The sequence below is a fragment of the Echiichthys vipera genome (assembly GCF_963691815.1).
Source record: "Echiichthys vipera genome assembly, chromosome: 12".
NCBI classification, from domain to species: domain Eukaryota; kingdom Metazoa; phylum Chordata; class Actinopteri; order Perciformes; family Trachinidae; genus Echiichthys; species Echiichthys vipera.
Window position 1 is genome coordinate 3,798,258 of NC_139837.1, and position 11,195 is coordinate 3,809,452.

The 11,195-nt window shown below is 43.9% G+C and overlaps 1 protein-coding gene across 1 annotated transcript in view; it reads left to right on the plus strand.

Annotated features, from left to right (window-relative positions):
* Positions 1–11,195, plus strand: part of rock2a (rho-associated, coiled-coil containing protein kinase 2a) — a 50,931-nt gene that overhangs the window by 22,802 nt on the left and 16,934 nt on the right. The window contains exons 2-10 of the mRNA XM_083924048.1: positions 3,053–3,134; positions 3,243–3,343; positions 4,789–4,926; positions 5,274–5,534; positions 7,252–7,396; positions 7,544–7,682; positions 8,672–8,763; positions 8,995–9,154; positions 9,277–9,331. Of these exons, the coding sequence (XP_083780174.1) occupies positions 3,053–3,134; positions 3,243–3,343; positions 4,789–4,926; positions 5,274–5,534; positions 7,252–7,396; positions 7,544–7,682; positions 8,672–8,763; positions 8,995–9,154; positions 9,277–9,331 (1,173 nt within the window). The remainder of the gene's footprint in view (positions 1–3,052; positions 3,135–3,242; positions 3,344–4,788; positions 4,927–5,273; positions 5,535–7,251; positions 7,397–7,543; positions 7,683–8,671; positions 8,764–8,994; positions 9,155–9,276; positions 9,332–11,195) is intronic.

An 11,195-nucleotide genomic window follows, 5' to 3' on the forward strand; every position in this document is an offset into this window, starting at 1 on the left:
TATTTTCAATGGTCACAAACCGTGTGTTCATCGTTTGTCAGCAGATGAGTATCATTGACAGAATCAAGTGGGCTGCTGCTGATGGATAAATTAGTCATCCTGCCTCTCTCTCTCTCTCTCGCTCTCTCTCTCTCTCTCTCTCTCTCACTCTCTCTCTCTCTCTCTTAAAACAAAGTCTTCGCTTCAAACTATTCTCCTCTCATGTAGTTGCTGTTTATTTATCCAGTCCGTCAAGTTGATCACTGTTGAATGAAAGGCTGGGGCGGGTAGCACTGATGTGTAGCTATGCTTTTGTTCTGTGCAGTGGTGAGAAAATAGCCATAAAATAAACTCTCCTTAGAAATGCAGTCAGTGGTCAGTAATGTTAAGTTTGCTTGTAAGCCTGCTGCTGCTGCCGCCGCCGCCGCCTTTATCGGGTAGCTTGCAAGTTGGTTTTGCTTCATGTTTGTTAATTGGAACATTATGCTTTTGTTTTCAGTGGCATTGTTGCTACAGTTTCTTGGTCATTAAGGGCGCACTCACACTGTCCATCCGCACCTTGCCCCGGGCTTTAGGGTCCTTGTCCCCCCCTCCAGGCCCGTTTGTACTCACACTACCTGGGCCTCGCGCGAATGCTTCTTGCTGCCTATACGTCATCACGCCGTAACACGTCACACGCATTGATGACATCATCGCGATGCGTCACTTTGTTTACAAATCTTTCCATAGACCTCAGAGTTTTTGTGCGTCTTGTCGACTGTTTTTGAATCTTTTCATCGACCTAATCTGCAGTAAACACTCCACCTCCGCATCACACCAACGTGAACCTTTCGCAGCCATTGTTTTAAATGTCCGCGCATGGTCCCTCCTTCTAATTTCTGTCCCAACAGGCGCACAGGAAATGACCTCAGAACCTCCGTAGGCCTCGTGCTCCTACACGTGCGCACGCTCGTGCTCGTACATGTGCAAACGCGCTCTACAAAAGCCCACCTCTCTCAGACGGGCCGTGGACGGCTAGCTGGCCGCAGTTATGCGCAGGGCGGGTGCACTCACACTGGTCAAACGCACTAGGCTTGACCCGAAAAAACGGTTTTGACCCGGTGCGGAAGGACAGTGTGAGTGCGCCCTAAGAGTCAAACTTGAGTATGACACATAAGGAATGACACATTTCCTCTGTGTTTGGGCAACATCCGATCTTCACACTATGTAAACTCATTAAGCCTGTGAATGTTCTCATTCGTCCAGGTCGTCGTTACCCTCAAAGCAATTTCAGTCAAAAGCAACTGGACTTGGTTATTTGTCTAGGAAGACGTTTCACCTCTCATTCTCAGTCTCTTGGATAAATAACCAAGTCCAGTTGCTTTTGACTGACATTGCTTTGGGGATCATTAATTCCTTACATCCAGCAATGTGCAACACTTGACTGTATATTTTAACACTTGAGGCTGTGACTTTTCACATATGTCTTATAATCACTCCTTGTGTTCTTGTGTGCAAATGGAGGAAACTCTTCTTGGTCTTTGATTAGTCGTCATGTTTTAATTTCAACACAATGACTTGCATTATGACGTAACCTTTTATGGTAAACACACACTTTTCTATGCAAAGAATGTGTTATAACCTGAGTTTACTCTACTTGGAAGACGCTAAAATGATACCACTCGGATGGGAAAGATGGACACATGGTCCTGGTTCACACTGTCAATTCTACTTTCTACTTTCTTCCCTCTATTCTTAAGGTTGTCACGATACTAGAATTTCAAAGTTTATACCGATAACCAGGAAATTACCCGATACTCGCTACCATTTTTGATACCGCAGGGAGAAAATTACTAAAAATGAAGGCAGAACTTTTGAAATAAAGATTAAAACACTACACACAAACATCAATGAAAACACTGTAGGGTATATGACAAATACTGTATGTTCAAACTCTCTTGTTTGTTTTATTACAGGGATGTCTGTGTTCATGAAATGATGCCATGAAGGAGGTTAAACCTTGGATTCAGTTGGTGTATACGTTGTTGTTAGTCAGGTTTCTCCACAGTGGAAACAGGAATCTGGTCGATGCTAATGTATTCAGCTACAGTCCTGTTTATCTTCTGTTTTCTGGTGACTTGGCTCCACATTATCGTTGATGATTGAATAGAGATGGTAAAGCAGCTGCCACTGTTTCTGTCTCGTTGTTGGTTGACTTTTCAGACACGTTATTGTGTCATCCTGTTAAATTAATGGCTCTTAATGTGAGACTGACAGGACGGATGGCGTTAGCTGCTTAGCTCCGCTGGCAACGTTGCTGTTTATTATAAGTCCCTAGCCGCTTGTTTACATCCTTACCCTCTCCCTGGTGGTTGGCCTAGTATGATAAATACTTCCAAATGTACTTTTGCTTTGTTCATTTTCTACTAAAAGCGGTAGTGAAGGTCCTACAGCAGCAGCACTAGCTGTGTTCAAGCAGCTCAGTGTTGTTAACGTGATGAACCAGCATTCATCTGCTCAACAAAGGACCACAGGTCAGAATCCAACCTGGCCCCAAAGCCCTTGCAAAGATGCGGCTGCACAGATCATTTTCTGCGCTGTGTTCTACTACAGCATTAGATAAAACCTACTCTGCGTCGCCGTGTTGTTGTGGCGTCTGTACTACCCCGCGTCGAATCCCGCTGAGAGCTACATCCAATCAGCAACCGAGCTTCTCTCAGGGGTTTGAGTGGCCGTTTTCTGGCCCTGCAAGTCTTTAGCGTCTTTAGTGACTTGCGTATAAATTAGGGGTGTTTCGGCAAGATAGACCCACCTCATTCTGGGTATTCGACCCTAGTGGAAACGCACCTAGAGAGACGAGCGGCGGCTTCTGTCTTGTTTTGTCTGCAGTGCTGCTGGGTGATGTTACGGGTCAATTGTAGGAGGCGGAGGCTGCACTGTTGGTGACAAAAGCACTGATACTTTTGCAAGTTAGTGTCTAATCCGATACTAATTTTTATTATCGATTATTTTCCGAGTATTTTCCCCATGCTGGATAGTGATGTTAGCCGTTTTATTTACTTCACCTGATCAATTGTTCTTTCCTCCTGTGCAGGACTCCATAAACGCCCTGGTCTTAGACTTGGACTACCCCGCACTACGCAAGAACAAGAACATCGAAACCTTCTTAAACAGATGTAAGTAGTTTTTGTGTGTCAGTGAGAACGAGAGAGGCGTTTTTAAAGCCTACATACGCTTTGGCAAATTCACAACATTATTAATGTGATTCTTCCTTTTCTACGCAGATGAGAAAGTCATAGGACAGACTCGAGACCTGCAGATGAAGTCTGAAGACTTTGACAGAGTTAAAGTCATTGGTCGAGGGGCATTTGGTGAAGTCCAACTAGTGAGTATCGTTTTGTTTTTTTAATATCTAATACATATATCAAACCAAAAATCTCTGCCATGGTTTTGTAAAAGTAGTTCTGTTCTGAATTTCCTTTTTTTTAAATAAACCCCAATTCACATGAACTTGGGACGTTGTTTAAAACATAAATAAAAACAGAATACAATGATTTGCAAATTGAATACACTACAAAGTCAAGATATTCCATGTTCAAAATGATGAACTAATTTCTGACTTCATCACATAAAAAACAAAAACAAACCCTCACTTTGGTTCCTTGTTAATACAGGTGCATGCTCCCTTTTGCCTTTTGTGTGTTGTTTTTTAAAAGCTAAACGTCAACCAACATAGATGTAAGCAAAATATTTCATTAGATGAAACCATCCTTTTTTATAAAAAATAATATGACTTTTGGACTTCACAGCTCTATGAAGTTATTGGAGATATTTGAATCACACTTAATGAAATCCTAATCCTACAAAGAGCATCATGCTAATAATGATAATATTAGTGCAGCATAATCTTTACCTTCAGCTGTTCAGGAACACTGGGTTTAAACAGCCACGTCAACTTTGTAAGAGAGATCATTGAGGGCCTACTCACACTGTCCTTCTGGCCGGGGCCAAAACCGTTTTTTCAGCTAAAGCCAGGTACCTTTAAGCAGTGTGAGTGCACCCGCTCCGCGCACGACTGCGGCCAGCAGCCGTCCACGGCCCGCTTGAAAGAGGTGGGCTTTAGCGGAGCCGTTTGCACATGTACGAGCACGAGCGTGCGCACGTGTACAAGCACGAGCATGAGCCCTACGGCAGTAGCGTTATGTCTGCCTGTTCGGACATGTAAATAGAAGGAGGGACCATGCGCGGACATTTAACAACAACAACAATGGTGGTGAAAGGTTCACGTTGGTGTGATGCGGAGGTGGAGTGTTTACTGCAGATTTGGTCGGATGAAAAGATTCAAAAACAGTCGACAAGACGCACAAAAACTCACAGGTCTATGGAAAGATTTGTAAACAAAGCCACACACACGCGATCAATGCGTGTGACGTGTTACGGCGTGATGTCGTATGGACAGCAAGAAGCAGTGGTTGGCCCAGGCAGTGTGAGTACAAACGGGGGTGGGGCGCGGGGGGGAGAGGGAGGGGGGGACAAGTACCCTAAAGTCCGGGTCGCGGTACGGAAGGACAGTGTGAGTGCGCTCTGAGTCTTACCTGGTTAAATATGAGTTTACTAAAGAAATAAAAACAAGAATGAACAGACCTGCAGTTTGAATGTCAACCTTCTTAATGAAGCTTGAACTGTGTGGTACAGCTCCTGTCTGGAAGACTACACGTACATGCAATGTAGTCCCAACACTGTTTTATAAATGATGCACAAGCCTTTGTGAATATTTGTGCATGAAACTGACTTTTTCATTCTGAACCATTGTCTATCGCTGCCGTTCAGGTCCGGCATAAAGCCTCTCAGAAGGTCTACGCCATGAAGCTACTGAGCAAGTTTGAGATGATCAAGCGCTCAGACTCAGCCTTCTTCTGGGAAGAAAGGGACATCATGGCCTTCTCCAACAGTCCCTGGGTTGTGCAGGTATAACTTTTAATCCACTGCTCAGCTGTGGATCCTTTTTTCTGATGCTTCCACACTTGCATTCACAATATTTAAAGGTAGCAGATGGTGTATGGGATGTTGTGCCCCTCTGTTATGTGCTCGTTGAGATATACCATATACTGTAATATCATTTTGACGAGTTCTTTAAATCTTTCAAAAAGTACAAATAGTTTTTCATGGTCATATTGTAATAATTCAAACATCATCCTCCAGCATTCTCTCAGAAATACGTACAGCTATGACAAATAGGTTGGTGCTTATCGTGCGTGCGCGTGTGACGTACACTAAAGTCGCTGCCTCTAGTAATGAGTGTTTGTGTCGTTCAGTTGTGCTGTGCCTTCCAAGACGAGCACTACCTCTACATGGTGATGGAGTACATGCCAGGAGGCGACCTGGTCAACCTCACCAGCACCTACGACGTGCCGGAGAAATGGGCCAAGTTCTACACAGCAGAGGTGGTGATGGCCCTGGACGCCATTCACTCCATGGGCTTCATCCATCGAGACGTCAAGCCCGACAACATGCTGCTGGACAGGCTCGGACACCTGAAGCTGGCCGACTTCGGCACCTGCATGAAGATGGACACTGTGAGTTGTAGCCCGTCGCGGAAACTTCAGTGTTTCTTTTAAAGACAAAGGAATGTACTGTTACCTTTATATTACAAGCAAAAAAATGTACATATCATAGTGCTGTTGAGCTGTGGACACCAGCTTATGGACAGCCTGTGAATGTTCTCACTTGTCCAGGTCGTCGTTACCCTCAAAGTAATTTCAGTCAAAAGCAACTAGACTTGGTTATTTGTCTAGGAAGACGTTTCACCTCTCATCCAAGAGGCTTCATCAGTTCATGTACACATCTGACCAGGCTGGGACTGGACCAGGACCAGGACCAGGACCAGGACCAGGACCAGGATCAGGACCAGGACCAGGCTGGGACTGGTCCAACTAGCTGGTGTGGAGATCCAGGTATTTAACCTCTCACAAGGCCGATGATGTCACTGGAACCCTTTGTGCTCCAAGTGCCAACGACCGTCTAACCTCAAAGAACAACTGTTCACAAAAGCATCCTGTGACCCCAACGACTGTCGTTCAGACTCAATAGAGCACTAATGACGCCCAAACCAACTTCCCACAAACGACTGCCACTCTAACGACGGTCGTTGGCACTTGGAGCACAAGGGGTCCCAGTGACATCATCGGCCTTGTGAGAGGTTAAATACCTGGATCTCCACACCAGTTAGTTGGACCAGTCCCAGCCGGGTCCTGGTCCTGGTCCAGTCCCGGCCTGGTCCTGGTCCTGATCCTGGTCCTGGTCAGATGCGTACACAAACTGATGAAGCCTCTTGGATGAGAGGTGAAACGTCTTATAGACACTATTAAAAATTGCACACAACGTAATTGTGTGTACGTGATAATGCTGTAAAGAGTGGATGTGGCCTGTCACAACGATGGCTTTTGTTGGACGATGTATTGTCCCAGACATAATTGCAATAAATGATGTTTTTGTTATTTTAAGACTATTTTAATCCACTTAATAATAATGCAAGTAAACTCTTTCAAAGAGCGATGAACTTTGAATTATTAGCAATATTCAGACATTGAGATTTGAAATTAAAAATATCCTAAATAAATAAAACGTAAATAAAATAAAACAACACAATAAATAAAATGGACTTTCGGGCTCTGTTAACAAAAAATGCACTTTGGCACAGAGGTATAGAGAGTCAGTAATTCCATCATTCAGTCATTAATTAAAGGGTTGGCAAAAATGTGATCACGATCAAGGTCATGTCCATAAATCATATAATAAGTCGAGAACTATACGACTATAATGTTAGTTTCCTCCTGCAGAGATTCAGAACGAAACAGTATCGAGCTTTTTAAAGCTTACATACATAATGTGCCATAATGTATATGGATACTCTCTTCATGTTTGGCATCTAATTATAGATTAATTAATCTCTGCAGCTTTAGCAGGGGACCCCAAACTTCCCTTTCCCGGGCCACATTAACCAGCTCTAACTGGGGGATCCTGAGGCGTTCCCAGGCCAGTGTGGAGATCTAATCTCTCCACCTGGTCCTGGGTCTTCCCCGAGGCCTCCTCCCAGCTGGACGTGCCTGGAACACCTCCCTAGGGAGGCGCCCAGGGGGCATCCTTACTAGATTAACTAAATAAATAGGGATATTCAGATTAATATGTATTCATTGTATTAGGTTAAGACAAAATACCTGATTTTAGGCTATAATGTCAAAAAACACACAGCAGAGATCATGAAGGGTGTTGATTTCTGGATCTGTGTTGCAGACCGGCATGGTGCACTGTGATACAGCTGTCGGGACTCCAGACTACATCTCTCCCGAGGTGCTGAAATCCCAGGGAGGAGACGGGTATTATGGGAGAGAGTGTGACTGGTGGTCCGTAGGGGTCTTCATCTTCGAGATGCTTGTTGGTCAGTGAACATTTAATGAAGTCAGTGATTTTACAAAACGAGCGGAGAAGTATCGTGTCGTATTTCTAGTGTCAGTAAAAGAAACGACAGTTGATTTCGGTGTTCCCGTGCAGATTATTGCAGCTAACTCGCTGTATTTCCTGTTAGGTGATACACCGTTCTACGCCGACTCTCTGGTGGGAACCTACAGTAAGATCATGGACCACAAGAACTCCCTGAACTTCCCCGATGATGTGGAGATCTCCAAAGACGCCAAGAATATCATCTGTGCCTTCCTGACTGACAGGTATAAAGAGTTACAGTGTTGGTGGTGATGATGACGCCAGAAGGGGGCACAGGGTCACTTTTTATGTACTGGAATACACAGACATTACATAACATGATGATGCTACTGAGCTGCACGCTCATGTTAACCACTGGGTTCAGGGCTCGGACGCTAACTTTTTACTTCCTAAGAACCATGTGAATCAAATAATGTGTTTTTGCTTTAACAAAGGGATACAACAGGTCATTTACATGCAAACTGATTTGGATTTATTTGAATGCAAAAAGTACAGGTTTTGTTATTATATCTGCCTCAAACTGTATTTATTTAGTAGCCTGATTATGTACTCATTTATACTTTAACTGTGTATGGTTCAATGTTAATTTAATATTTCTACATCATTAAAAATCCTTCAGGAACAACTCTGCATTTAAAGGAAATGTTGGAGAACCGCAGTTATTGCCTAAACTGCCGTCGACTCACTATTAAGGCTAGCACATCTGCATTGACTTCCAAACACAAACTGGAAAAATAAACAAAGGCATGCATGTTACCAGGAAATAAACTTGCTGTGCATTTGAAGAAGCGTGAGCCTGTTTTCACCTCATTCACTCATGCGCGCAAAGTCAAAGGGGGTTAATTGTCTCTGCCGAGCTTAACAGAACTGTCCGTCACTGCTCTGAAGTAACCTGGGAGCTAAATTAGTTAACAACTATAAAATCAAACAAAGATTTAGTAAAGCTCATAGATGCTACCTCACACACATGCTCCTGAATACGTTTCACAGTTCGCACACATCTATTTATGGTCACACATGCGAGTGAAACAGGTGCACTGCCGAGCCGAGGAGTCTGTATATTTTCCCCTGGCGTTCATTTATGTACTTCTAACGGCTCTCAGAAAAGAATATGTATCAATAGGTCATGTTTGCCTGTTGGATACGGTTGACCTGAAGACAAAAGGTGCATTTAGTCATCGCACTCCAACTCATTCACTCTCTTTGTTTTGAGGGAGGTGCGATTGGGCAGAAACGGCGTGGAGGAAATCAAGCGACACCCTTTCTTCAAGAACGACCAGTGGACCTTCGACACCATCAGAGACAGTCAGTACCACTGCAGTCCAACAAGCAGCCTCACCAATGAAATGAGCCGTTTTACGTGACTCACACTCTAAACAAGGGTTTTTTGGGAACAGAAGCTGTATTAAGAGTACAAACAAAGAATGATTTAATAGGCTGAAACTCCAAGTTTTGTTTACACAGCACTTCCTTTTTCCAGCAATTCACACTTTCCTTTTTCCTCTCTTTCTCTCTCTCTCTCTCTCTATCCTTCAGCCGCTGCCCCCGTGGTCCCAGAGCTGAGCAGCGACATAGACACCAGTAATTTTGATGAGATCGAAGATGACAAAGGCGACGTAGAGACTTTTCCGACACCTAAGGCCTTTGTTGGAAACCAGTTACCCTTTGTTGGCTTCACTTACTTCAAAGAAGACCAGTAAGTCATGTGTTTCTCTAGCTGTGTTTTATCATTTCAAGGATCTCAGCTCCTACAGAGATTTGTTCTTGGCTGCGATCATGATCTTGCGTTCGTTTGATTTTGTCTGTGTCCCTCTTCAGGTTACTCAATGGTTCCAACAATATCTCGGTGACTCATGATAACTCGAAGGGAGAGGTGGGTTCTTTCACTTCCACACACTGTAATATCCAGGTGCACCCAGAGCCACTCCAGAAACACTGCGTCCCAAGCTTCTCAGGAAATAAACAAGCCAGGCGTCCGTTTACACGACCGCACAGGTCTGTTGACGTTGTGATCGGTCCAGTTTCGTATTGTAAGACATTAAGGATTATGATGGAAATGACTCAGAAAAAGGATTTCTTTCTCTAATCCCATGTTATTATTTGTCCCCTGACAGAATTTCAATGTTGTTAGTCACACCGAAACACTAAAGCAGCTTTTAGTGCAAGTGGCTGACCTGAAAGCTAATCTCTTATTAACTCCAGTCCTAAGTGAGCAGTCGAATCAATCAGCTACCGAGAGGAAGACGGCAAAGGCTGCGTTTTGTTTTTTCAGTTTAACATCCCCTGTTGATACACTCACTGTAAAACTGGCGTTGTGCAGCGCCCGTTCAAAAGGTACCTGTTAGCTCGGCCTCGGGTATTGCAGCTTGCAGCTTCCTTAAAAAAAAACAACTTCACACTCTGCACCTATGGCTCATACACTCCCGTGGTCTCATCCCCTAGCGATGCTTTAGTAAAACAGCGTTGAGTCTGAATGTCACATCGCCGATGCTTGACATGTTTGAGTTTGCTACAGTTTAACATCTCTGGTCTTTCTTCTTCATCGGTTCTTTGATGTACTGTTGTGATCGACAGAGCGAGCTGTACACGCTGTCCGGCAGTTTAACAGTTAATTGGTGTGTAGGGATGCTGTGGTGAGGACATTTTATCACCAGTTAATAAACTCGTGTTGACACTGGTGTTCGACAGTACACCGTAAACACACCATAGCCGTGTTGGTTTACCAGTCGAGCTCTTGCTGCACCGCCCGTTTTGGCAATTTCCGGGTTGAGTCAGGACGTGGGAGCGCTGCAAAGCACTACCTGCTTCTCTTCGGTGTTCATGTTCACCAAACTATACAAATATGGTGTTAATCAATTGAGCTTTTAGACCACATTGGCACCGAGCTCCGCCACTGGCTCGCAACCCAGTTTCTGGTCTGTTTTCTCCATTTGCAAGAAAACACACTGATAATTTGTAATATCCGATATATGATACAGATATATATGATGTATATCATCTGATTCTTCACTTCTACTTTTCACTTTGACGTCTAATCCTCCACCGACGTCTCGTCAGTCTCCTCACATGAGTGAAATCTGACTCCTGCAAACCAGACGCTTTCACGCGGGTGCTGATACGCAAAAATGATCTAATGGGGTTTATTTCTACCTCTACACAGTGTGTACATAACGCACTACTAATAAATATGTCCCGTAGAGCTTGAGAGCTCACACTCAAACTCCACTTCCTTGGGTCCTCAGCAATACACTTGCCAAGTGCAAAGTCGACTGAATGAACGGTTCTCGAGAAAACAGACAGACAGGGATCCCTTCCATTTGAGTTAGATACACGCAATGTGTATTATAGTTATTTGGAGTGTTAATGGTTTTCTTCTGTTCAAGTCAAGCATCTTATATAATAACTATGTACCGAATGAATACAGTACAAACCATTACAGGTGTAAGGGTCCCAATTCTGGTGTTAGCAGGCTCTGAAACTCTGAGAACCCACTGTACACAACCTGCACGACACCAAACCATAACTAGCTGGTGAACATTGCAGCATATTTAACAACAGAAGAGCCGGGTACTTCACCGAGGAGTAAGTCGAGACCAAAAAAAAGCTAAAAGGAGGGTGAACGTTGGACATTCATCAATCAGGTGGACACACAAACAAGCGTTCATTCTATTTTTGATGGATGTGTACATAAACAAACCATAGTTCACCTTATTATTTTAGAAGGTGATATGTCAGTG